Below are 27,972 nucleotides of genomic sequence, written 5' to 3'. Positions count from 1 at the left end.
AGAAAATGTTAGTCGACTTATTCGAGTAAAGCGTGCGGTAAGCCATCAATCGTGATTATTGGTATCAACGGTATTCTAAAATACTTCTTCCGTTGTAAGAGAAGTGAAGATCGTGCAGAATAGTAAGTGGTAATTTCGCAAGCTTTTATTATAAATTATAAGATATCATCAAGATTTATAGTCGCAAAAACCGTCAAAACGAACGATCTTTCGCGAATCTCGCATCTGATTATCAATATAACAAGATATATCAAGAACACCTTAAATATTTCTTCATCTAGCAACTGAGCGTAAGTGAATATCATTCAGAGTAACTTGAAGTAGTCTGTTCTCATTAAAATACTTCATTGTAGATTGTGCAATATTGCCGAAGTTCGTAACCGCGGCATACTTCGACAAAGTGCATTGTTATTTTACTCACACGTCACAAGTTTGTTTAGCATTACATTCTGCTAATTGCTGTACTGCATGATATCACGTTCAACCTGTATAATCTCGCGATACTAAGTACATATCATATAATAGTATTAAACTCTTAAAACTGAAATTCACTTAGTTGCGGACTTTGAGAAACGCGAAAGGCGAACAAAGTAAAAAATTACGTAATAAACTTCTAACGATTAGAAACTGCAGAAGATATATCTTTCTTTTTATGAAATCATTATTATCGTTAAAATAACTACTTCAAGATTATTTTATACATTTGTTGTTAGATTTATGCATAACATAGAAAGTTACGTGATATTAGACACTCATCAGTGTTTTGTTAATGATAAAAATAAATAAGAATATGATACCACAGGTCGCGAGCGAGATAGTACCCCAGTAGATTAGGAACTATTTTAAATATCAATAAGCATAAGATATTATATCTAAACTTACGTTATTTAAAATTATAAATATTACAGATATATATTCAAGTGTGTGTTATAAACATCATATTTAGAATAATCAGCTGGCACCGTCGCACAAGATTACTAACGATGACGGTATACTTATTGTTCTTAATCCCTTTATTCGCTGTTGCACATGGTGAGTAATCTAACAGACAAATTGATCAGCTTTGTGACTGTGAACTAAAATTTGAACAGACTATTTAGAGATTCAGTCCGAAATTATACACAGTACAAAATTACCTTTTTCAAAAAAGGTAAAAAAAGGCGCCAAGTACACGCGCAATGTATGTTGTAAATCTAAAAATCTCAAATGGTAGTAGCTTTATTTCTTTCTAACAAAATAATTCACAAAATTTCGTTACCTAACTCAACCCAATTGATGATATATGTATAGTAGCTTTATTTCTCCCTAACAAAATAATTCACAAAATTGCGTTACCTATGTTAACCTAAGTGATACGTATTTCAAAAAAAGATATGAAATCTTTAAATTGCGCCAATTGCAAAGAGAATATATACACTTTGAAAAATAATTTTGCAACTACTTTTAAAAAATGAAACAAAATTGTGTTACCTATAACTCATCCCAAGTGGTATGTATCTTTGTATTCCTGAGAGTCTTTCTATCAACCCAAGTGGTAGTAGTTTTAATTCTCCTTGATAAAATTATAATATTACAAAGAATTATTTTAATCACAAAGAATTAAAGAGGTAACATTATAAAATAAAAATATTTAATTAAAATAAAATAAATAAATTTTTCTTGTAAAAAACTTGGCGCTGCTTTTTTAAGGTTTAGAACCTTTGCACAAAACTTTCGTATGGCAACGTAGTGTAACGAAACGTGGGTCAACGCACAAGAAACGTATCGGTTACGGCGTTAAGCGTCATCTACAATGGCAGCAGGAGTATGCAGTAAGACGTAAGCAGTAAGCTATTCTATTGACCAATCACAGTCGATTATTCTTGAATTGTAAAAATCCCATTAGTCAATAACTTACTGCTTACGTCTTACTGTATACTCCTGCTGCCATTGTAGATGACGCTTTATACGTCAATACGTTTCTTGTGCGTTGATCTACGTTACGTTACCATACGAAAATTTTATGCGGAGGCTCTAACCGATACGTTTCTTGTGCGTTAATCCACGTTACGTTACGCTACGCTATCATACGAGAGTCTTGTGCGGAGGCTCTTATCCAGACAAATTTGCATAGCGCATAAACATAAGCGTAAGAAATTGATTGGTTTACATGTATATGTGCAAAAGGAAATAGACCAATCCATCTCTTTATGCATATGCTTATGCACCTATGCAAGTTTGTCTGGGTTGACCTTAAAAAAGCAGCGCCAAGTTTTTTACAAGAAAAATTTATTTATTTTATTTTAATTAAATATTTTTATTTTATAATGTTACCTCTTTAATTCTTTGTGATTAAAATAATTCTTTGTAATATTATAATTTTATCAAGGAGAATTAAAACTACTACCACTTGGGTTGATAGAAAGACTCTCAGGAATACAAAGATACATACCACTTGGGATGAGTTATAGGTAACACAATTTTGTTTCATTTTTTAAAAGTAATTGCAAAATTATTTTTCAAAGTGTATATATTCTCTTTGCAATTGGCGCAATTTAAAGATTTCATATCTTTTTTTGAAATACGTATCACTTAGGTGGTTGACATTTAGAGATTCAGTCCGAAAGTATACATATTGTGAATATGCTCAATTTTTTTCAAGTCGATTTGAGTTATCACTTTGTATTTGAGTATTCACTGCAAAACATAAAGACAATAAGAAACAAAGAAAGACGCGTTTAAAATTTTTAATGCATATTTTTAACTAAAAAAATTTTTTAGGTCCTAACAAACATTATATTAGAACAAGTCCGGTTTCAGTTCATTTCTTTGTAATAAATTAAAAAAAAATCATTTTAATTTCGACAATATTCGACATTCATTTTCGACAAATCTAACTGCCTTCCGCCCACTTAATTTAATAGAACTAAATTTTAATGTAATAAATTTTGAATACAGGCGTAATAAGAAAATTAGATACGCAGATTGTAGGGGGAAGACTTGCCAAACCAGGTGAAGTTCCATATCAAGTAAGCAAACAAATTACTTTTAATTAATATCATTACTAACTGCTCTGTCTTAAAAATATGCCTCGCATTGAACTGAATTTCAAACTAGTCGAACCATTAAGTTAACTCTTCTCATTCAGCTGAGTCAACTCTAAAAATGGACGTGTAATAATATTAATAAATTTCTGTATCTTATCGTCACGAATTATTTCAGGTTTCTCTTCAACGTATTAGAACAGGGAAACACCGTTGCGGTGGAGTTATAATTGGGCAGTATTACATACTGACTGCCGCTCACTGTGTAGATGGGTAAATATGAGAATTTAAAGAAACGTTTCAGCAATATAAAGCAATATAATGTATATAAATATAAAAATGTGTTTCACATATGTTCGTGATATTCTTTACAGTGAAGACGTTAGCACTATTTCGGCCAATGTAGGACTAATAGATGTAAAAGAACCGAGTGCGGTACATCTGATCGAATCCTCTTATATACACGAAGATTACAAAAGCACCAATTCATGGATCAATGATATCGCTTTACTTAAGGTAACATAGAGTTGATATAATTGCAATCAACACATACCCATAGTTTTAATTAAATTTGAAAATTAAAACTGTGCAGAAGCATACATAGAAAATTCATTTTCAGCTTCAATCTCCAATTAAATATTCTCCTCTGGTATCTCCCATTACACTATCGCTAAATCAAAACATTCTAGACGGTACGGAAGTAGTCACATCGGGATTCGGCGACTTATCGGTAAGTTTTTCAACATTCAACCATTTATAACTGTAATTTTCGATTAAACTCACTCTTCGTCTCCTTCTAAGGGGGACAATTAGAAAGAGATGGAGAATGAGTTTAATCGAAGGTTGCAGTTAATCGACGTTAATGAAACTGGCCCTTAGACTGTCAAACGCTATATAGGTCTTCGACAATATCATAATTTAAATTGTTTTTGCAAGTCACACTTATATTTTTGTACTTTGTATACTTGCAGCATCGAGGAAAGTTAAATACACGATTACATGTCGTGGACATTAAAATAGCCGATCAGGATTACTGTAGAAATGTGTGGACGAACAAGTCTTATAAAATTTACGACACGCAAATCTGCGCAAATGATCCAACAATAGAAAAGGGTTCGTGCCAGGTAAGCTATTTACATAAGGCGTTGCAATAGATCACTGTCATTAGTTGCTAGTCATACGTGCAATTTTACGCTGTCTCCCCAGGTAGAGTCATTAACTACTTAACTTGCATTATTCTTTTCACGCGAAGCTTCAACTCGTTCCTAATAATTTCTAAACTTAATGTCTCAATACAAGGCTTGCATTCCGATTTGTATAATGTGCTTCAGATTTTCGATAAGAAAATAAGCCCTGTTACATATCATGTAATTGGCAAGCATATTGTGGAGACATATCATGATTGCAATCTCTCGCTTATCATAAATTTTTATTCATCAATTAATTTATAATTTATTTATTCATTAATATAATACTTAACAACATACGCGTATAAAACGTGCGATGACTATAGCATTTCAATTCGCCGCCAATTCACTGATTATGTTGATTGTTAAAATTTACCTTATTGATTATTTTGTACATTAACATATTCGGATTTTCGTTATGTTTTGTAATTTAATTTAATTGACAGTAAGATTACAAAACTCGCAGCTGAGTGAATCGGGAGTCCGTTATCGTCAAACATCAGTTTCATTAAACTAATAAAGTGAAAATAATACAACCTAACCCTGTATACTAACAAAGAAACGTATTTAAGTTAAATGTTAAATGTTAAATGTAAAAAATAACTTTTTTCGTAAGTTCGTTTTTCCAACCAAAACCTTATGAAAGATATTGTTAACTACTGGGGAATTGCATTTTTTTAGGGAGATTCTGGCGGCCCTCTCACTCTCAATAATGAGCTCATAGGACTCTATTCGTTTGGATTTAAATGCGGTGACAAAATATACCCTACCGTGTACACACGTGTTTCATCGTACATCCAATGGATAGTTGACCGTACAACGGATAGTTGACCGTACAGAAAATATAGAGATATGTTTTGATACCTAATGACGTATACAGGAAAATCGAGAATTGATATATATTAAACGTCCAAACATATAAATGTAATAAATCGTCAAATATATATCACATGTGTTTTACTTCGTGTAACTTACATATACGCTTAACATATACACTTTTCCTATACTATTCTAGAAAATAAACACATAATTTTATAAAGATTAATATAATCGAAATAAAGTGCGATTATTTTATATTGATATTTGTAACTTCCGCAAGTTGGCAAGTAAGTGGCAGTGATCGAGATGATTACAAAATAATCGGTTGACGCAACAAAAAAATAGTCACAAATTTAGTTTCATACAAACCATATTTTTGTTCAATGCGCTATATTTGTGTGTTACTATTTCTAAATTTTCCAACTGAATTTTAATGTTGCATCAACCAAGACATTTGTTCGTCCATATCCAAACAAGAGAGTCAACCAAACTTTATTTCATTTAACGAAATGGATTTCTCAGTGGCATGTGCATATTGGATTTGAGAGAAGATCGAAAACTCGTTTCCTGTTGACGCATACTTTCCATCCACGTGCATCCATTTTATTCCGCGATATTTTTAGATAAGAATATTCCCGTCGACTTAATAATTTTTCCGTGAAAAAAATCACCTTTATTATAAATTGCGATTGTCACGACGGTATCTGGGGAAGGAATTTTTCTTACAAATGTATATTTACGGGAAAAGTGGTATCGATCGTTTCATGTAGAGTCGCGAGTGCACCTGTAAAGCGATCTCGCCGTTTCTCGACGTCCTCTCGACCGTATCCGCATCCACAAACGCCTCGCAATCTTCGCCGTGTTTTATCCAAAGTGTTCAAAAGTCAACGACAATACGAAATGAACAATAATCACTCGAGCCGTCAAAGGGCCTCTCGCCCCGCATCTCATTGTGACAAGAATGTCGTGATTCTAAAGGCCGTATCCGAAAATGCAGTATTAGAATAAGGAAATAAACCTGCATGGTAACCGAGTGATTGCCACGGAAAAAAAGACGACGCTACGAAATTTGACCGAACTTACATTTTGTCTGACTCTGCAATGATCATATACAATCCGAATAATGACCTGAACCTTCCCCCCCCCCTCTCTCTCTCTCTCTCTCTCTCTCTCTCTCTCTCGTTGCATCGAGAACTATAAAAAGGTGAAGAAAATGTTAGTCGACTTATTCGAGTAAAGCGTGCGGTAAGCCATCAATCGTGAATATTGGTATCAACGGTATTCTAAAATACTTCTTCCGTTGTAAGAGAAGTGAAGATCGTGCAGAATAGTAAGTGGTAATTTCGCAAGCTTTTATTATAAATTATAAGATATCATCAAGATTTATAGCCGCAAAAACCGTCAAAACGAACGATCTTTCGCGAATCTCGCATCTGATTATCAATATAACAAGATATATCAAGAACACCTTAAATATTTCTTCATCTAGCAACTGAGCGTAAGTGAATATCATTCAGAGTAACTTGAAGTAGTCTGTTCTCATTAAAATACTTCATTGTAGATTGTGCAATATTGCCGAAGTTCGTAACCGCGGCATACTTCGACAAAGTGCATTGTTATTTTACTCACACGTCACAAGTTTGTTTAGCATTACATTCTGCTAATTGCTGTACTGCATGATATCACGTTCAACCTGTATAATCTCGCGATACAAAGTACATATCATATAATAGTATTAAACTCTTAAAACTGAAATTCACTTAGTTGCGGACTTTGAGAAACGCGAAAGGCGAACAAAGTAAAAAATTACGTAATAAACTTCTAACGATTAGAAACTGCAGAAGATATATCTTTCTTATTATGAAATCATTACTATCGTTAAGATAACTACTTCAAGATTATTTTATACATTTGTTGTTAGATTTATGCATAACATAGAAAGTTACGTGATATTAGACACTCATCAGTGTTTTGTTAATGATAAAAGTAAATAGGAAAATGATAGCACAGGTCACGAGCGAGATAGTATCCCAGTAGATTGGGAACTATTTTAAATATCAACGTTATTTAAAATTATAAATATTACAGATATATATTCAAGTGTGTGTTATAAACATCATATTTAGAATAATCAGCTGACACCGTCGCACAAGATTACTAACGATGACGCTATACTTATTGTTCTTAATCCCTTTATTCGCTGTTGCACATGGTGAGTAATCTAAAAGACAAATTGATCAGTTTTGTGAACTAAAATTTGAACAGACTTTTTAGAGATTCAGTCGAGAAATTATACATATTGTGAATATGCTCAATTTTTTTCGATTTTAGTTATCACTCTGTATTTGAGTATTCACTGCAAAACGAAAAGACAATAAGGAACAAAGAAAGACGCGTTTAAAATTTTTAAAGCATATTTTTAACTAAAAAAATTTTTTAAATCCTAACAAACATTGTATTAGGACAAGTCCGGTTTCAGTTCATTCCTTTGTAATAAATTTAAAAAAAATCATTTTTATTTCGACAATATTCGACATTTATTTTCGACAAATCTAACTGCTTTCCGCCCACTTAATTTAATAGAACTAAATTTTAATGTAATAAATTTTGAATGCAGGCGTAACAAGAAAAATAGATACGCACATTGTAGGGGGAAGATTTGCCAAACCAGGTGAAGTTCCATATCAAGTAAGCTAAAAAATTACTAATAATTAATATCATTATATTAACTGCTCTGTCTTAAAAATATGCGTAGCATTGAACTGAATTTCAAACTAGAACCGTTAAGTTAACTCTTCTCATTCAGCTGAGTCAACTAAAAAATGGACGTGTAATAATATTAATATATAAATTTATGTATCTTGTTGTCACGAATTATTTCAGGTTTCTCTTCAACGTATTAGAACAGGGAAACACCGTTGCGGTGGAGTTATAATTGGCCAGTATTACATACTGACTGCCGCTCACTGTGTAGATGGGTAAATATGAGAATCTAAAGAAACGTTTCAGCAATATAAAGCAATATAATGTATATAGATATAAAAATGTGTTTCATACGTTCGTAATATTCTTTACAGTGAAGACGTTAGCACCATTTCGGCCAATGTGGGACTAATAGACCTACAAGAACCGCATGCGGTACATCTGATCGAGTCCTCTTATATACACAAAAATTACAACTCTACCAATTCATGGATCAATGATATCGCTTTACTTAAGGTAACATAGAGTTGATATAATTGCAATCAACACATACCCGCAGTTTTAATTAAATTAAGCAATTTGAAAATTACGACTGTGCAAAAGAATACATAGAAAATTCATTTTCAGCTTCAATCTCCAATTAAATATTCTCCTCTGGTATCTCCCGTTAAACTAATGCTAAATCAAACCATTCCAGTCGGTACGGAAGTAGTCGCATCGGGATTCGGCGACTTATCGGTAAGTTTTTCAACATTCAACCATTTATAACTGTAATTTTCGATTAAACTCACTCTTCGTCGCCTTCTAAGAAGGACAATTAGAAAGAGATGGAGAGTGAATTTAATCGAAGGTTACAGTTAATCGACGTTAATGAAACTGGCTCTTAGACTGTCAGACGCTATATAGGCCTTCGACAATATCATATTTTAAATTGTTTTTGCAAGTCACACTTATATTTTTGTATTTTGTATACTTACAGTATAAAGGATCGAAAACCATACGATTACATGTCGTGGACATTAAAATAGCCGATCAGGATTACTGTAGAAATGTGTGGACGAACGATTCTTATAATATTTTCGACACGCAAATCTGCGCAAATGATCCAACAATAAAAAAGGGTTCGTGCCAGGTAAGCTATTTACATAAGGCGTTACAATAGATCGCCGTCATTAATTACTACTAGTCGCACATGCAATTTTACGCTGTCTGCCCAGATAGAGTCATTAACTACTTAATCTGCATTATTCTTTTCACGCGAAGCTTCAACTCGTTCCTAATAATTTCTAAACGTAATGTCTCAATACAAGGTTTGCATCCGATTTGTACAATGTGCTTCAGATTCTCGATAAAAAAATAAGCCCTATTACATATCATGTAATTGGCAATCATATTGTGGAGACATATCATGATTGCAATATCTCGCTTATCATAAATTTTTATTCATCAATTAATTTATAATTTATTTATTCATTAATATAATACTTAACAACATACGCGTATGAAACGTGCGATGACTATAGCATTTCAATTCGCCGCCAATTCACTGATTATGTTGATTGTTAAAATTTACCTTATTGATTATTTTGTACATTAACATATTTGGATTTTTGTTATGTTTTGTAATTTAATTTAATTGACAGTAAGATTACAAAACTCGCAGTTGAGTGAATCGGGAGTCCGTTATCGTCAAACATCAATTTCATTAGAAAATAAAATGAAAATAATACAAACTAACCCTGTATACTAACAGAGAAACGTATTTAAATGTTAAATGTTAAATGTTAAATGTTAAATGTTAAATGTTAAGTGTTAAATGTTAAATGTTAAATGTTAAATGTTAAATATTAAATGTTAAATGTTAAATGTAAAAAATAATATTGTTCGTAAGTTCGTTTTTCCAACCAAAACCTTATAAAAAATATTGTTAGCTATTGGGGAATTGCATTTTTTAGGGAGATTCTGGCGGCCCTCTCACTCTCAATAATGAGCTCATAGGACTCTATTCGTGGGCATTTGAATGCGGTGACAGAATATACCCGGGAGTATACACACATGTGCCGTCGTACATCCAATGGATAATTGACCATACAACGGATAGTTGACCGTACAGAAAATATAGAGATATGTTTTGATACTTAATGACGTATACAGGAAAATCGAGAATTGATATATTATATTAAACGTTTAAACATATAAATGTAATAAATCGTCAAATATATATCACATATGTTTGACTTCGTGTAACTTACATATACGCTTAACACTTTCCCTATACTATTCTAGAAAATAAACACATAATTTTATAAAGATCAATATAATTGAAATAAAGTGCGATTATTTTATATTGATATTTGTACCTTCCGCATTTTGGCAAGCAAGTGGCAGTAGACGAGATGATTACAAAAATAATCGATTGACGCAACAAGAAACCAGCCACAAATTTAATTTCATACAAACCATATTTTTGTTTAGTGCGCTATATTTGTGTTAGTATTACTAAATTTTCCAACTGAATTTTTATGTTGCAATCAACCAAGACATTTGTTTGTCCATATCCAAACAAGATAGTCAACCAAATTTTATTTCATTCGACAAAATGGATTTCTCAGTGGCATGTGCATATTGGATTTGAGAGAGGATCGAAAGCTCGTTTTCTGCTGGCGCATACTATCCATCCACGTGCATCCATTTTATTCCGCTATATTTTTAGATAAGAATATTTCCGTCGACTTAGTAATTTTTTCGTAAAAAAATCACCTTTATTATAAATTGCGATTGTCACGACGGTATCTGGGGAAGGAATTTTTCTCACAAATGTATATTTACTGGAAAAGTGGTATCAATCGTTTCATGTAGAGTCGCGAGTGCACCTGTAAAGCGATCACGCCGCTTCTCGACGTCCTCTCGACCGTATTCCGCATTCACAAACATCTCGCAATCTTCGCCGTGTTTTATCCAAAGTGCTCGAAAGTTAACAAGAATGCGAAATGAACAATAATCACTCGATCCGACAAAGGGCCTCTGCCCTGCATCTCGTTGTGACAAGAATGTCGTGATGCTAAAAGCCATATCCGAAAATTTGGTATTAGAATAAGGAAATAAAGTTGCATGCATGGTAACCGAGTATTTGCCACGCAAAAAAAATACGACGTTGCGGAATTTGACGGAACTTGCATTTTGTTTGACTCTGCAATAATGATATACGATCCTAATCATAATTTGGAGCCCCCACCCCCTCTCTCTCCCTCTCTCTCTCTTAGTTCTTAGTTTTACAGTATGTTATGTATTATTGATATCGGCTATATTTTTTTGCTTTATACTCTATATCCTATTAATTGTTTTAAAGTTGGATCATTTGTTGCTCGCCTTATGAGAGAGAGCATGCACACGTTTTTGTAACTACAGTATTGTACTTTTATCTTTGCCCTTTAGCCATTGCTTAAGCAAGATAAATTATATATATCTATATTATATATATATATATATATATATATATATATATATATGTATATATGTATCTTGTTGCATCTCGAGAACTACAAAAAGGTGAAAAAAATGTTAGTCGACTTATTCAAAAGTGTGTGGTAAGCTATCAATCGTGATTATCGGTATCAACGGTATCCTAAAATACTTCTTCCGTTGTAAAAGAAGTGAAGATCGTGCAGTATAGTAAGTAATAATTTCGAAATTTCATTATAAATTATGCGATATCATCAAGATTTATAGTCGCAAAAACCGTCAAAACAAACGATCTTTCACAAATCGCGTCTGATTATCAATATATCAAGAACACCTCTAATATTTTTTCCTCTGGCAACTGAGCATAAGTGAACATCATTCAGAGTAACTTGAAGTAGTCTGTTCTCATTAAAATACTTCATTATATATAGATTGTGCAATATTGCCGAAGTTCGTAACCGCGGCCAACTTCGACAAAGTGCATTGTTATATTACTCCCACGTCACAAGTTCGTTTAGCATTACATTCTGTTACTTGCTGCTAGTGCACGTTCGGCCGGTAATCCCGCGATGCGAAGTATACATCATGTAACAGTGTTAAATTTTTAAAACTGAAATTTACCAGGTTGCAACTTGAAAAACGCAAAAGACGAACAAAGTATAAAATTACGTAATAAATTTTTAACGATTAGGAACTGCAGAAGATAAATCTTTCTTTTTATGAAATCATTATTATCACTAATATAATTACTCTCCACCTCTCTCTCTCTCTCTCTCTCCTCCCATCGTCGTCAGTGCACGCAATCTCACGCAAATTCAAATGGCTCGCTTCTCTATCGCGGGTATGACGGGTAACAGCAAAACGGGCGATGTCGCCGTATCTTGCCGTAACTCGACATCCTCTCGACCACACTCCATCAACAAACATCTCGCGACCGACTGCCGTGTTTTATCCAAAGTGTTCGAAAGTTAACGAAAATGCGAACTTCACAGTCATTCGAGATGCATAGCCGTCAAAGGGCCTCTCGCCCCGCAACTCATTGTGACAAGAATGTCGTGATTCTAAAGGCTATACCTGAAAATTTAGTATTAGAATAAAAAAATAAAGTTGCATGGTAACCGAGTGTTTGCCACGCAAAAAAATACGACACGGCGGAATTTGACCGAACTCGCATTTTGTCTGATTCTGCAATGATCATATACGATCCAAATAATGACCTGAAGCTTCCCCCACCCCACTCTCTCTCTCTCTTTCTCTCTCGTTGCATCGAGAACTACAAAAAGGTGAAGAAAATTTTAGTCGACTTATTCGAGTAAAGCGTGCGATAAGCCATCAATCGTGATTATTGGTATCAACGGTATCCTAAAATACTTCTTCCGTTGTAAGAGAAGTGAAGATCGTGCAAAATAGTAAGTGGTAATTTCGAAAGCTTTTATTATAAATTATGAGATATTATCAAGATTTATAGTCACTAAAACCGTCACTAAAACAAACGATCTTTCGCGAATCTCGCATCTGATTATCAATGTAACAAGATATATCAAGAACATCTCAAATAATTTTTCCTCTAGCAACTGAGCGTAAATGAACATCATTCAGAGTAACTTGAAATAATCTGTTCTTATTAAAATACTTCATTTAGATTGTGCAATATTGCCGAAGTTCGTAACCGCGGCATACTTCGACAAAGTGTATTGTTATTTTACTCCCACGTCACAAGTTTGTTTAGCATTACAATCTGCTATTTGCTGCTACTGCATGTCACGTTCAGCCGGTAATCCCGCGATGCGAAGTATACATCATATAACAGTGTTAAATTTTTAAGACTGAAATTTACTAAGTTGCGACTTAAGAAACGCGAAAAGCGAACAAAATATAAAATTACGTAATGAATTGGTAACGATTAGAAACTGCAAAAGATATATCTTTCTTATTATGAAATTATTATGATTACTGGGATAATTACTTCAAAATTATTTTATACATTTGTTGTTAGATTTATGCATAACATAGAAAATTACGCGATATTAGACACTCATCAGTGTTTTATTAATGATAAAAGTAAATAGGAAAATTATAACACAGGTCGCGAACGAGATAGTACCTCAGTAGATTAAGAATTATTTTAAATACCAATAAGCATGAGATATCCTATCTAATCTTATGTAATTTAAAATTATAAATTTTGCAGACATATATTCAAGTGTGTGTCATAAACATCAGATTTAGAGTAATCAGCTGATACCGTCGCACAAGACTACGAACGATGACGATACAGTTATTGTTTTTCATCACTTTATTCGCTATTGCTCATGGTGAGTAATCTAACAGACAAATTGATCAGCTTTGTGACTGTGAACTAAAGTTTGAACAGATTTTTGAGAGATTCAGTCCGAATATATACATATTGTGAATATGCTCAATTTTTTTTCCAAGTCGATTTGACTTATCGCACTGTATTTGAGTTATCACTGCAAAACGAAAAGAAAATAAGAAACAAAGAAAGACGCGTTTAAAGTGTTTAATGCATATTTTTAATTAAAAAATTTTTTGAATCCTATAACAAACATTGTATTAAGACAACTCCCGGTTTCATCTCATTTCTTTGTAATAAATTTAAAAAAATCATTTTTATTTCGACAATTTTCGACATTCATTTTCGACAAATCTAACTGCCTTCCGTCCATTTAATTTAATAGAACTAAATTTTAATGTAATAAATTTTGAATGCAGGCGTAATAAGAAAAATAGATACGCAGATTATGGGGGGAAAATTTGTCAAAAAACCAGGTGAAGTTCCATATCAGGTAAGCTAACAAATTACTGTTAATTAATATAATTACATTAACTGCTCTGTCTTAAAAATATGCGTAGCATTGAACTGAATTTCAAACTAGAACCGTTAAGTTAACTCTTTTCATTCAGCTGAGTCAACTCTAAAAATAGACATGTAATAATATTAATATATAAATTTCTTGTATCATGTTGTCACGAAATACATTATTTCAGGTTTCTCTTCAACGTACTACAACGTTAGAACACTTTTGCGGTGGGGTTATAATTAGCCGGCATTACATACTGACTGCCGCTAGCTGTGTAAATGGGTAAATATGAGAATTTAAAAAAAACGTTTTAGCAATATAAACTGTATATGGATATAAAACTGTGTTTTATATGTACGTGATATACTTTACAGTGTAGACGTTAACACCATTTCGGTCAATGTGGGACTAATAGATGTAGAAGAACCGTATGCGATACATCTGGTCGAGTCTTCTCATATACACGAAGATTACGACCGCACCAAGTCGATCAATGATATCGCTTTACTTAAGGTAACATAAAGTTGATATAATTGCAATCAACACATACTCATAGTTTTAATTAAATTAAGCAATTTAAAAATTAAGACTGTGCAAAAGCATACATAGAAAATTCATTTTCAGCTTCAATATCCACTTAAATATTCCCCTCTAGTACGTGCCGCTTTACTAACGCCAAATAAAACCATTCCAGCCGGTACGAAAGTAGTAGCATCGGGATTCGGCCGATTATGGGTAAGTTTCTAAACATTCAAACATTTATAACTGTTACTTTCGATTAAACTCACTCTTCGTCTCCTGCTAAGGAGGACAGTTAGAAAGAGATGAAGAGTGAGTTTGATCGAAGGTTACAGTTAATCGACTTTGGTGAAACTGGCCCTTAGACGGTCAGATGCTATATAGATTTTCGACAATATCATATTTTAAATTGTTTTTGCAAGTCACACTTATATTTTTGTATTTTGTATACCAACAGTTTGAAGGACCGAAAACTATACGATTACATGTCGTGGACATTGAAATAGTCAATCAGGATACCTGTAGAAATTTGTACCGGAATTGGAAAAATATTTCTGACACGCAAATCTGCGCACATGGCACAAAAGAAGAAAAGGGTTCGTGCGAGGTAAGAAGCTATTTACAAAGCATTGCAATAGATCACTGTCATTAGTTACTAGTCGCACGTGCAATTTTACGCTGTCTGTCCAGGTAGAATCATTCACTACTTAACCTGCATTATTCTTTTCACGCGAAACTTCAACTCGTTCCTAATAATTTCTAAACGTAATGTCTCAATACAAGGTTTGCATTCCGATTTGTATAATGTGCTTCAGATTTTCGATAAAAAAATAAGCCCTATTGCATATCATGTAATTGGCAATTATATTGTGGAGACATATCATGATTGCAATATCTCGCTTATCATAAATTTTTATTCATCAATTAATTTATAATTTATTTATTCATTAATATATAATACTTAACAACATACGCGTATAAAACGTGCGATGACTGTAACATTTCAATTCGCCGCCAATTCACTGATTATGTTGATTGTTAATTTACCTTATTGATTATTTTATACATTAACATATTCGGTTCCTCGTTATGTTTTGTAATTTAATTTTAATTGATAGCAAGATTACAAAACTCGCAGCTGAGCAAATCAAAAGTCCGTTATCGTCAAACATCAATTTCATTAAACTAATTAAGTGAAAATGATACAAACTAACTCTGTATACTAGCAGAGAAACGTATTTATAGTTAAATGTAAAAAATAACTTTGTTCGTAAGTTGGTTTTTCCAAAACCTTATGAAAGATATTGTTAGCTATTGGGGAATTGCATTTTTTAGGGAGATACTGGCGGCCCTCTCATTCTCAATGAAGTGCTCATAGGAATCGATTCGTGGAGATATAGATGCGGTGACATGATATACCCTGCCCTGTACACACATGTCCCGTCGTACTTCCAATGGATAATTGACAATACAGAATGCCATATACCCGTATGTTTTGAGTAATGACGTATACAGGAAAATCGAGAATTGATATATATTAAACGTCCAAACATATAGATGTAATAAATCGTCAAATATATGTCACATGTGTTTTACTTCGTGTAACTTACATATATACGCTAAACACTTTCCCTGTACTATTCTAGGAAATAAACACATAATTTTACAAAGATCAATCGAAATGAAGTGCAATTATTTTATATTAATATTTGTAACTCCTGCAATTTGGCAAGCAAGTGGCAGTAAACGAGATGATTACAAAAATAATCAGTTGACGCAACAAAAAACCAGTCACAAATTTAGTTTTATACAAACCATATTTTTGTTCAGTGCGCTATATTTATATGTTAGTATTACTAAATTTTCCAACTGAATTTTTATATTGCAATCAACCAAGACATTTGCTTCTCCATATCCAAACAAAAGAGTCAACCAAACTTTATTTTATTCAACTAAATGGATTTCTTAGTGGCATGTGCATATTGGATTTGAGAAAAAATCGAAAGCTCGTTTTCTGCTGGCGCATACTTTCCATCCACGTGCATCCATTTTATTCCGCGATATTTTTAGATAAGAATATTCCCGTCGAATTAATAATTTTTCCGTGAAAAAATCACCATTATTATAAATTACGATTGTCACGACGGTATCTGGGGAATGAATTTTTCTCACAAATGTATATTTACCGGAAAAGTGGTATATCGATCGTTTCATGTAGAGTCGTGAGTGCACCTGTAAAGCGATCTCGCCGTTTCTCGACATCCTCTCGACCGTATTCCGCATCCACAAACATCTCGCAATCTTCGCCGTGTTTTATCCAAAGTGCTCGAAAGTTAACGAGAATGCGAAATAAACAATAATCACTCGATCCGACAAAGGGCCTCTACCCTGCATCTCGTTGTGACAAGAATGTCGTGATGCTAAAAGCCATATCCGAAAATTTGGTATTAGAATAAGGAAATAAAGTTGCATGCATGGTAACCGAGTATTTGCCACGCAAAAAAAATACGACGTTGTGAAATTTGACGGAATTTGCATTTTGTTTGACTCTGCAATGATCATATACGATCCTAATCATAATTTGGAGCCCCCACCCCCCTCTCTCTCCCACTCTCTCTTAGTTCTTAGTTTTACAGTATGTTATGTATTATTGATATCGGCCATATTTTATTGCGTTATACTTTATATCCTATTAATTGTTTTAATGTTGGATCATTGGTTGCTCGTCTTATGAGAGAGAGCATGCACACGTTTTTGTAACTACAGTATTGTACTTTTATCTTTGCCCTTTAGCCATTGCTTGGGCATGATAAGTTATATCTATCTATCCATATATATATATATATATATATATATATATATATATCTTGTTGCATCGAGAATTAAAAAAAAATGAAAAAAATGTTAGTCAACTTATTCAAGTAAAGTGTGCATGTGGTAAGTTATCAATGATTATATCGGTATCAACGGTATCCTAAAATACTTCTTACGTTGTAAAAGAAGTGAAGATCGTGCAGAATAGTAAGTAATAATTCCGAAAGCTTTTATTATAAATTATGCGATTATATCAAGATTTATAGGCGCAAAAACCGTCAAAACGAACGATCTTTCGCGAATCGCGTCTGATTATCAATATATCAAGAACACCTCAAATATTTTTTCCTCTAGCAACTGAGCATAGGTGAACATCATTCAGAGTAACTTGAAGTAATCTGTTCTCATTAAAATACTTCATTATAGATTGTGCAATATTGCCGAAGTTCGTAACCGCGGCATATATACTTCGACAAAGTGCATTGTTATTTTACTCCCACGTCACGAGTTTGTTTAGCATTACATTCTGCTTCTTGCTGCTACTGCATGTCACGTTCAGCCGGTAATCCCGCGATGCAAAGTATACATCATGTAACAGTGTTAAATTTTTAAAACTGAAATTCACCAGGTTGCGACTTGAAAAACGCAAAAGGCAAACAAAGTATAAAATTACGTAATACATTTTTAACGATTAGAAACTGCAGAAGATAAATCTTTCTTTTAATGAAATCATTATTATCATTAAGATAACTACTCTCCTCCTCTCTTTTCCTCCCACACTCTCTCTCTCTCTCTCTCTCTCTCTCTCTCTCTCTCTCTCTCTCTCTCTCTCTCCCCTCCCATCGTCGTCAGTGCACGCAATTTCATGTAAATTCAAATGGCTCGCTTCTCTTATCGCAGGTATGACGGGTAGCTGCAAAACGGACGATCTCGCCGTATCTCGACATCCTCTCGACCACACTCCATCCACAAACATCTCGCGACCGACCGCCGTGTTTTATACAAAGTGTTCGAAAGTTAACGAGAATGCGAACTTCACAGTCATTCAAGATGCATAGCCGTCAAAGGGCCTCTCGCCCCGCAACTCATTGTGACAAGAATGTCGTGATTCTAAAAACTATTCCTGAAAATTTATAGCGTTTTTCATTGGCAGAACTGGTGCGCACTCAGTGCGCATTAAGGCCGTTGTACACTGATTTAATCTCTAATATTTAAAGTAAAATGCAAATATTTCGACTGATAAAATACCCAGTACATATTTTACCAAATAGTGCAATAAAGAATATTGAGGATTTCATGATTTAACCCGTTTATATTAAACATACACATTACGTTGATTTGTGTACAACGGCTTTAATGTGCACTGAGTGCGCACCAGTTCTGCCAAAGAAAAACGCTATTAGTATTAGAGTAATGAAATAAAGTTGCATGGTAACCGAGTGTTTGCCACGCAAAAAAAATACGACACTGCGGAATTTGACCGAACTTGCATTTTGTCTGACTCTGCAATGATCATATACGATCCGAACAATGGAACTCCCCCCCCCCTCTCTCTTTCGCTCTCCTTGCATCGAAAACTACAAAAAGGTGAAGAAAATGTTAGTCGACTTATTCGAGTAAAGCTTGCGGTAAGTCAATCATCAATCGTGATTATTGGTATCAACATCCTAAAATACTTCTTCCGTTGTAAGAGAAGTGAAGATCGTGCAAAATAGTAAGTGGTAATTTCGAAAGCTTTTATTATAAATTATAAGATATTATCAAGATTTATAGTCGCTAAAACCGTCAAAACGAACGATCTTTCGCGAATCTCGTATCTGATTATCAATATAACAAGATATATCAATAACATCTCAAATATTTCTTCCTCTAGCAACTGAGCGTAAGTGAACATCATTCAGAGTAATTAGAAGTAATCTGTTCTCATTAAAATACTTCATTATAGATTGTGCAATATTGCCGAAGTTCGTAACCGCGGCATACTTCGACAAAGTGCATTGTTATTTTACTCCCACGTCACAAGTTTGTTTAGCATTACATTCTGCTACTTGCTGCTACTGCATGTCACGTTCAGTCGGTAATCTCGCGATGCGAAGTATACATCATGTAACAGTGTTAAATTTTTAAGACTGAAATTTACCAAGTTGCGACTTGAGAAATGCGAACAAAATACAAAATTACGTAATGAATTGTTAACGATTAGAAACTGCAGAAGATATATCTTTCTGTTTATGAAATTATTATGATCACTAAGATAATTACTTCAAGATTATTTTATACATTTGTTGTTAGATTTATGTATAACATAGAAAGTTACGCGATATTAGATACTCATCAGTGTTTTATTAATGATAAAAGTATGTAAATAGGAAAATGATAATACAGGTCGCGAGCGAGATAGTACCTCAGTAGATTAGGAATTATTTTAAATATCAATAAGCATGAGATATCCTATCTAATATTATGTAATTTAAAATTATAAATTTTACAGACATATATATTCAAGTGTGTATCATAAACATCAGATTTAGAGTAATCAGCTGATACCGTCGCACAAGACTAGTAACGATGACGATACAGTTATTGTTCTTGATCACTTTATTCGCTATTTCTCATGGTGAGTAATCTAACAGACAAATTGACCAGCTTTGTGACTGTGAACTAAAGTTTGAACAGACTTTTTAAAGATTCAGTCCGAAGTTATACATATTGTAAATATGCTCAATTTTTTTCAAGTCGATGTGACTTATCACTCTGTATTTAAGTTATCACTGCAAAACAAAAAAAAATAAGAAACAAAAAAAGACGCGTTTAAAGTTTTTAATGCATATTTTTAACTAAAAAAATTTTTTAAATCCTAACAAACATTGTATTAGGACAACTCCCGGTTGCAATTCATTTCTTTGTAATAAATTTAAAAAAAATTATTTTTATTTTGACAAATCTAACTGCCTTCCGTCTACTTAATTTAATAAAACTAAATTTTAATGTAATAAATTTTGAATGCAGGCGTAATAAGAAAAATAAATACGCAGATTGTAGGGGGAAGACTTGCCGAACTGGGTGAAGTTCCATACCAAGTAAGCTAACAAATTGCTATTAATTAATATCATTACATTAATTGCTCTGTCTCAAAAATATGCGTAGCATTGAACTGAATTTCAAACTAGAACCGTTAAGTTAACTCTTGTCATTCAGCTGAGTCAACTCTAAAAATAGACGTGTAATAATATTAATATATAAATTTCTTGTATCTTGTTGTCACGAAATATATTATTTCAGGTTTCTCTTCAACGTATTAGAACAAAGCAACACTTTTGCGGTGGGGTTATAATTAGCCGGTATTACATACTGACTGCCGCTCACTGTCTAGAAAAGTAAATATGAGAATCTAAAGAAACATTTTAGTAATAGAAACTGTATATAGATACAAAAATATGTTTTACGTGATATTCTTTACAGTCTAGAATCTATAGAAGCTAGCACCATTTCGGCCAGTGTGGGACTAATAAACATACGAGACCCGCTTGCGGTACATCGGATTGAGTCCTTTTATATACACGAAGATTACAACCACGACGGAAATTGGCTCAATGATATCGCTTTACTTAAGGTAACATAGAGTTGATATAATTGCAATCAACACATACCCACAGTTTTAATTAAATTAAGCTATTTGAAAATTAAGACTGTGCAAAAGCATACATAGAAAATTCATTTTCAGCTTCAATCTCCAATTAAATATTCTCATCTAGTGCGTCCCGTTATACTAAGGCAAAATGAAACCATTCCAGCCGGTATGAAAGTAGTAGCATCGGGATTCGGCAGATTATCGGTAAGTTTCTCAACATTCAACCATTTATAACTGTAACTTTCGATTAAACTCACTTTTCGTCTCTTTCTAAGGAGGACAGTTAGAAAGAGATAAAGAGTAAGTTTAATCGAAGGTTACAGCTAATCGACGTTGGTGAAATTGGCCTTTAGACTGTCAGACGCTATATATATATAGGTTTTTGATAATATCATATTTTAAATTGTTTTCGCAAGTCACACTTATATTTTTGTATTTTGTATACTTACAGTCTGAAGGAGAGACAACTAATCAATTATATGTCGCGGACATTAAAACAGTCGATAATAATTACTGTAGAAATTTGTACCGGACAATGAAAAATATTTATCCCACGCAAATCTGCGCAAATGACGAAACAGAAGAAAAGGGTTCGTGCGAGGTAAGAAGCTATTTACAAGGCGTTACAATAGATCACTGTCGTTAGTTACTAGTCGCACGTGCAATTTTACGCTGTCTGCCCAGGTAGAGTCATTAACTACTTAACCTGCATTATTCTTTTCACGCGAAGCTTCAACTCGTTCCTAATAATTTATAAACGTAATGTCTCAATACAAAGCTTGCATTCCGATTTGTATAATGTGCTTCAGATTTTCGATAAGAAAATAAGCCCTGTTACATATCATGTAATTGGCAAGCATATTGTGGAGACATATCATGATTGCAATATCTCGCTTATCATAAATTTTTATTCATCAATTAATTTATAATTTATTTATTCATTAATATAATACTTAACAACATACGCGTATGAAACGTGCGATGACTATAGCATTTCAATTCTCCGCCAATTCACTGATTATGTTGATTGTTAAAATTTACCTTATTGATTATTTTGTACATTAACATATTCGGCTCCTCGTTATGTTTTGTAATTTAATTTAATTGATAGCAAGATTACAAAACTCGCAGCTGAGCAAATCGAGAGTCTGTTATCGTCAAACATCAATTTCATTAAACTAATAAAGTGAAAATAATACAAACTATAACTCTCTATACTAGCAGAGAAACGTATTTATAGTTAAATGTAAAAAATAACTTTGTTCGTAAGTTGGTTTTTCCAAAACCTTATGAAAGATATTGTTAGCTATTGGGGAATTGCATTTTAGTACGATTCTGGCGGCCCTCTCACTCTCGATGAGGAGCTCATAGGAATCACTTCGTGGATATATGATTGCGGTGACAAGTTATACCCTGCCGTGTACACACGTGTTCCGTCGTACTTCCAATGGATAATGGACAATATAGAATGCCGTATGTCCACATGTTTTGATACTTAATGACGTATACAGGAAAATCGAGAACTGATATATATTAAACGTCCAAACATATGTATAGATGTAATAAATCGTCAAATATGTATCACATGTGTTTTACTGCGTGTAACTTACATATACGCTTGACGCTTTCCCTATACTATTCCAGAAAATAAACACATAATTTTATAAAGATCAATATAATCGAAATAAAGTGGAATCTTTTTATACTGATATTTGTAACTTCCGCAGTTTGGCAAGCAAGTGGCAGTAGATGAGATGATTACAGAAATTATCAGTTGAAGCAACAAAAAACTAGCCACAAATTTAGTTTCATACAAACCATATTTTTGTTCAGTGTGCTATATTTGTGTGTTACTAAATTTTTCAACTGAATTTGTATGTTGCGTCAACCAAGACATTTGTTTGTCCATATCCAAACAAGAGATTTAGTTGCGTTAACCAAATTTTATTTAATTCAACTAAATGGATTTCTTAGTGGCATGTGCATATTAGATTTCAGAGAGGATCGGAAACTCGTTTCCTGCTGGCGCGTACTACCCATCCATGGGCATCCATTTTATTCCGCGATATTTTTAGATAAGAATATTCCCGTCGATTTAATCATTTTTCCGTGAAAAAAATCACTTTTATTATAAATTACGATTGTCACGACGGTATATGCGGAAGAAATTTTTCTCACAAATGTATATTTACTGGGAAAATGGTATCGATCGTTTTATGTAGAGTCGCGAGTGTACCTGTAAAGCGATCTCGCCGTTTCTCGACGTCGACTCGACCGTATTCCGCATCTACAAACGTCTCGCAACCTGTCGCTGTGTTTTATCCAAAGTGTTCGAAAGTTAACGAGAATGCGAAGTGAACAATAATCACTCGAGCCGTCAAAGGGCCTCTCGCCCCGCATCTCATTGTGACAAGAATGTCGTGATTCTAAAGGCTATACCTGAAAATTTAGTATTAGAATAAAAAAATAAAGTTGCATGGTAACCGAGTGTTTGCCACGCAAAAAAATACGACACTGCGGAATTTGACCGAACTCGCATTTTGTCTGACTCTGCAATGATCATATACGATCCGAATAATGACCTGAAGCTTCCCCCACCCCACTCTCTCTCTCTCTTTCTCTCTCGTTGCATCGAGAACTACAAAAAGGTGAAGAAAATGTTAGTCGACTTATTCGAGTAAAGCGTGCGATAAGCCATCAATCGTGATTATTAGTAGTATCAACGGTATCCTAAAATACTTCTTCCGTTGTAAGAGAAGTGAAGATCGTGCAGAATAGTAAGTGGTAATTTCGAAAGCTTTTATTAAAAATTATGAGATATTATCAAGATTTATAGTCGCTAAAACCGTCAAAACAAACGATCTTTCGCGAATCTCGCATCTGATTATCAATATTTATTTATTTATTTATTTATTTATTTATTTATTTATTTATTTAATATAACAAGATATATCAAGAACATCTCAAATATTTCTTCCTCTAGCAACTGACCGTAAATGAACATCATTCAGAGTAACTTGAAGTAATCTGTTCTCATTAAAATACTTCATTTAGATTGTGCAATATTGCCGAAGTTCGTAACCGCGGCATACTTCGACAAAGTGCATTGTTATTTTACTCCCACGTCACAAGTTTGTTTAGCATTACATTCTGCTACTTGCTGCTACTGCATGTCACGTTCAGCCGGTAATCTCGCGATGCGAAGTATACATCATATAACAGTGTTAAATTTTTAAGACTGAAATTTACTAAGTTGCGACTTGAGAAATGTGAAAGGCGAACAAAATATAAAATTACGTAATGAATTGTTAACGATTAGAAACTGCAGAAGATATATCTTTCTTTTTTTGAAATTATTATGATCACTAAGATAATTACTTCAAGATTATTTTATACATTTGTTGTTAGATTTATGTATAACATAGAAAGTTACAAAGTATGTAAATAGGAAAATGATAACACAGCTCGCGAGCGAGATAATACCTCACTAGATTGCGAATTATTTTAAATATCAATAAGCATGAGATATCCTATCTTCTCTTATGTAATTTAAAATTATAAATTTTACAGACATATATTCAACTGTGTATCATAAACATCAAATTTAGAGTAATCAGCTGATACCATCGCACAAGACTAGTAACGATGACGATACAGTTATTGTTCTTGATCACTTTATTCGCTATTTCTCATGGTGAGTAATCTAACAGACAAATTGACCAGCTTTGTGACTGTGAACTAAAGTTTGAACTGAGTTTTTAAAGATTCAGTCCGAAGTTATACATATTGTGAATATGCTCAATTTTTTTCAAGTCGATATGACTTATCACTGTGTATTTGAGTTATCACTGCAAAACGAAAAGAAAATAAAAAACAAAGAAAGACGCGTTTAAAGTTTTTAATGCATATTTTTAACTAAAAAAATTTTTTAGATCCTAACAAACATTGTATTAGGACAACTCCCGGTTGCAATTCATTTCTTTGTAATAAATTTAAAAAAAATCATTTTTATTTCGACAATTTTCGACATTCATTTTCGACAAATCTGACTGCCTTCCGTCTACTTAATTTAATAAAACTAAATTTTAATGTAATAAATTTTGAATACAGGCGTAATAGGAAAAATAGATACGCAGATTGTAGGGGGAAGACTTGCCAAACTGGGTGAACTTCCATACCAAGTAAGCTAACAAATTGCTATTAATTAATATCATTACATTAATTGCTCTGTCTTAAAAATATGCGTAGCATTGAACTGAATTTCAAACTAGAACCGTTAAATTAACTCTTGTCATTCAGCTGTGTAAACTCTAAAAATAGACGTGTAATAATATTAATATATAAATTTCTTGTATCTTGTTGTCACGAAATACATTATTTCAGGTTTCTCTTCAACGTATTAAAACGAAGGAACACTTTTGCGGTGGGGTTATAATTAGCCGGTATTACATACTGACTGCCGCTCACTGTGTAGAAAAGTAAATATGAGAATCTAAAGAAACATTTTAGTAATAGAAACTGTATATAGATACAAAAATATGTTCTACGTGATATTCTTTACAGTCTAGAATCTATAGAAGCTAGCACCATTTCGGCCAATGTGGGACTAATAAACATACGAGACCCGCATGCGGTACATCCGATCGAGTCCTTTTATATACACGAAGGTTACAACCGCGACGGAAATTGGATGAATGATATCGCTTTACTTAAGGTAACATAGAGTTGATATAATTGCAATCAACACATACCCACAGTTTTAATTAAATTAAGCGATTTGAAAATTAAGACTGTGCAAAAGCATACATAGAAAATTCATTTTCAGCTTGAATCTCCAATTACATATTCCCATTTTGTACGTCCCGTTATACTAAGGCAAAATAAAACCATTCCAGCCGGTACGAAAGTAGTCGTATCGGGATTCGGCAAATCATCGGTAAGTTACTCAACATTCAACCATTTATAACTGTAACTTTCGATTAAACTCTTCGTCTCCTTCTAAGGGGGACAGTTAGAAAGAGATGAAGAGTGAGTTTAATCGAAGGTTACAGCTAATCGACGTTAGTGAAACTGGCCCTTAAACTGTCAGACGCTATATAGGTCTTCGACAATATCATATTTTAAATTATTTTCGCAAGTCACACTTATATTTTTGTATTTTGTATACTTACAGTTTGAAGGAGGGACAACTACACAATTATATGTCTCGGACATTGAAGTAGTCAATAATGATTACTGCAGAGATGCGTACCGGAATTCGAAAAATATTTATGACACGCATATCTGCGTAAATGACGAAAAAGAAAAAAAGGGTTCGTGCCAGGTAAAAAGCTATTTACAAAGCGTTGCAATAGATCACTGTCATTAGTTACTAGTCGCACGTGCAATTTTACGCTGTCTGTCCAGGTAGAGTCATTCACTACTTAACCTGCATTATTCTTTTCACGCGAAGCTTCAACTCGTTCCTAATAATTTATAAACGTAATGTCTCAATACAAAGCTTGCATTCCGATTTGTATAATGTGCTTCAGATTTTCGATAAGAAAATAAGCCCTGTTACATATCATGTAATTGGCAAGCATATTGTGGAGACATATCATGATTGCAATCTCTCGCTTATCATAAATTTTTATTCATCAATTAATTTATAATTTATTTATTCATTAATATAATACTTAACAACATACGCGTATGAAACGTGCGATAACTATAGCATTTCAATTCGCCGCCAATTCACTGATTATGTTGATTGTTAATTTACCGTATTGATGATTTTGTACATTAACATATTCGGTTCCTCGTTATGTTTTGTAATTTAATTTAATTAATAGCAAGATAACAAAACTCGCAGCTGAGCAAATCGAGAGTCCGTTATCGTCAAACATCAATTTCATTAAACTAATAAAGTGAAAATAATACAAACTAACTCTGTATACTAACACAGAAACGTATTTATAGTTAAATGTAAAAAATAACTTTGTTCGTAAGTTGGTTTGTCCAAAACCTTATGAAAGATATTGTTAGTTATTGGGGAATTGCATTTTAGTACGATTCTGGCAGCCCACTCGCTCTCGATGAGGAGCTCATAGGAATCGCTTCGTGGGGGGGATATGAATGCGGTTCCAAAATACACCCTGACGTGTACGCACGTATCCCGTCGTACTTCCAATGGATAATGGACCATATAGAATGCCGTATGTCCATATGTTTTGATACTTAATGACGTATACAGGAAAATCGAGAATTGATATATATTAAACGTCCAAACATATGTAGTGATGTAATAAATCGTCAAATATATATCATATGTGTTTTACTGCGTGTAACTTACATATACACTTAACACTTTCCCTATACTATTCTAGAAAATAAATACATACTTTTATAAAGATCAATGTAATCGAAATAAGGTGCGATTATTTTATATCAATATTTGTAACTTCCGTAATTTGGTAAGAAAATGACAACAGAATTTGCTTAAAGAAAACATACGTTTGGACAAATTGCGTACAGATTCTATATAGCGCGTTTTGTAACTTTTGCGGTCGATGTGACAGCGGTAAACGTATCTCAAGAGAGAGAAGTGGGTCAGTCAAAGCAAATCCGTTTAACCGTTCCGGCAACGTGCGCCAAGTGCACGAAATTGTTTCGGAGAGATTAATGAACATTTCTCTCTCAAAAATGGACGCAAGAACCATTTGTATCTATCTCCTCTTGTTTCTGCGCGACGTTAATTTCTACGTTTCCGCACACGCGCGCATAGACGTGCAGGTCGTACGAACGGAGGGTTCTGGCGCGTTTGTTGAGATATATGCTTCGCATAATGTGTGTTCTTCCATTTCATAAAAGGCAGTAATAAACGTTCACGTGCATCAGAGAAAAGTATTCGAACAATTTCGAATTGTTTTTGCGAGCAAGTAAATTTCGTCGATCGAGTTTATCAAAAAAGAAAAACGTATGCATTTGATTGATGTATCGCTGTCGCTGAGAAA

General features: G+C 33.4%; 5 protein-coding genes across 10 annotated transcripts in view; 4 read left to right on the top strand and 1 right to left on the bottom strand.

The window, feature by feature from the left end:
- Hwt (SH2 domain-containing adapter heavyweight) overlaps positions 1–27,972 on the bottom strand; it is a 171,594-nt gene that overhangs the window by 111,512 nt on the left and 32,110 nt on the right. The gene's annotated exons all lie outside the window — the stretch shown is intronic.
- Positions 25–5,170, top strand: LOC139814953 (chymotrypsin-2-like). 2 transcript variants are annotated; one of them, XM_071781484.1, is made up of 8 exons: positions 25–122; positions 909–1,032; positions 2,938–3,008; positions 3,202–3,296; positions 3,398–3,539; positions 3,643–3,753; positions 3,995–4,147; positions 4,892–5,170. In XM_071781484.1, the coding sequence occupies exons 2-8, from the start codon at positions 984–986 to the stop codon at positions 5,039–5,041; spliced, it is 771 nt and encodes a 256-aa protein (XP_071637585.1). In that variant the 5' UTR covers positions 25–122; positions 909–983; the 3' UTR covers positions 5,042–5,170. The 2 variants fall into 2 exon arrangements, with proteins under 2 accessions (XP_071637585.1, XP_071637589.1); XM_071781488.1 differs by having other exon boundaries at positions 33–129.
- Positions 6,244–10,962, top strand: LOC139814954 (chymotrypsin-2-like). 2 transcript variants are annotated; one of them, XM_071781489.1, is made up of 8 exons: positions 6,244–6,359; positions 7,118–7,241; positions 7,647–7,717; positions 7,913–8,007; positions 8,107–8,248; positions 8,360–8,470; positions 8,712–8,864; positions 9,688–10,960. In XM_071781489.1, exons 2-8 carry the CDS (start codon positions 7,193–7,195, stop codon positions 9,835–9,837), a joined length of 771 nt encoding a protein of 256 aa, XP_071637590.1. In that variant the 5' UTR covers positions 6,244–6,359; positions 7,118–7,192; the 3' UTR covers positions 9,838–10,960. The 2 variants fall into 2 exon arrangements, with proteins under 2 accessions (XP_071637590.1, XP_071637591.1); XM_071781490.1 differs by having other exon boundaries at positions 6,263–6,359; positions 7,156–7,241; positions 9,688–10,962.
- On the top strand, positions 12,506–27,280 carry LOC139814944 (chymotrypsin-2-like). 3 transcript variants are annotated; one of them, XM_071781473.1, is made up of 8 exons: positions 12,506–12,603; positions 13,386–13,509; positions 13,928–14,001; positions 14,204–14,298; positions 14,391–14,529; positions 14,641–14,751; positions 14,993–15,142; positions 15,871–16,207. In XM_071781473.1, the coding sequence occupies exons 2-8, from the start codon at positions 13,461–13,463 to the stop codon at positions 16,036–16,038; spliced, it is 786 nt and encodes a 261-aa protein (XP_071637574.1). In that variant the 5' UTR covers positions 12,506–12,603; positions 13,386–13,460; the 3' UTR covers positions 16,039–16,207. The 3 variants fall into 3 exon arrangements, with proteins under 3 accessions (XP_071637574.1, XP_071637573.1, XP_071637572.1); XM_071781472.1 differs by lacking the exons at positions 13,386–13,509; positions 13,928–14,001; positions 14,204–14,298; ... (2 more) ...; positions 14,993–15,142; positions 15,871–16,207 and adding exons at positions 24,551–24,674; positions 25,091–25,161; positions 25,364–25,458; ... (2 more) ...; positions 26,154–26,303; positions 27,027–27,280 and having other exon boundaries at positions 12,513–12,603; XM_071781471.1 differs by lacking the exons at positions 12,506–12,603; positions 13,386–13,509; positions 13,928–14,001; ... (3 more) ...; positions 14,993–15,142; positions 15,871–16,207 and adding exons at positions 23,657–23,757; positions 24,551–24,674; positions 25,091–25,161; ... (3 more) ...; positions 26,154–26,303; positions 27,027–27,280.
- LOC139814946 (chymotrypsin-2-like) lies at positions 18,943–22,561 on the top strand. Of its 2 annotated transcripts, XM_071781474.1 has the most exons (8): positions 18,943–19,063; positions 19,841–19,966; positions 20,359–20,429; positions 20,632–20,726; positions 20,812–20,962; positions 21,074–21,184; positions 21,432–21,581; positions 22,309–22,561. In XM_071781474.1, exons 2-8 carry the CDS (start codon positions 19,918–19,920, stop codon positions 22,477–22,479), a joined length of 798 nt encoding a protein of 265 aa, XP_071637575.1. In that variant the 5' UTR covers positions 18,943–19,063; positions 19,841–19,917; the 3' UTR covers positions 22,480–22,561. The 2 variants fall into 2 exon arrangements, with proteins under 2 accessions (XP_071637575.1, XP_071637576.1); XM_071781475.1 differs by lacking the exons at positions 18,943–19,063; positions 20,359–20,429 and having other exon boundaries at positions 19,852–19,966.

This window comes from Temnothorax longispinosus, chromosome 6 (genome assembly GCF_030848805.1).
Source record: "Temnothorax longispinosus isolate EJ_2023e chromosome 6, Tlon_JGU_v1, whole genome shotgun sequence".
In the NCBI taxonomy this organism is placed as follows: domain Eukaryota; kingdom Metazoa; phylum Arthropoda; class Insecta; order Hymenoptera; family Formicidae; genus Temnothorax; species Temnothorax longispinosus.
Note: the sequence above shows the minus strand (reverse complement) of the source record. Positions and strands in the feature narration are given on the sequence as shown.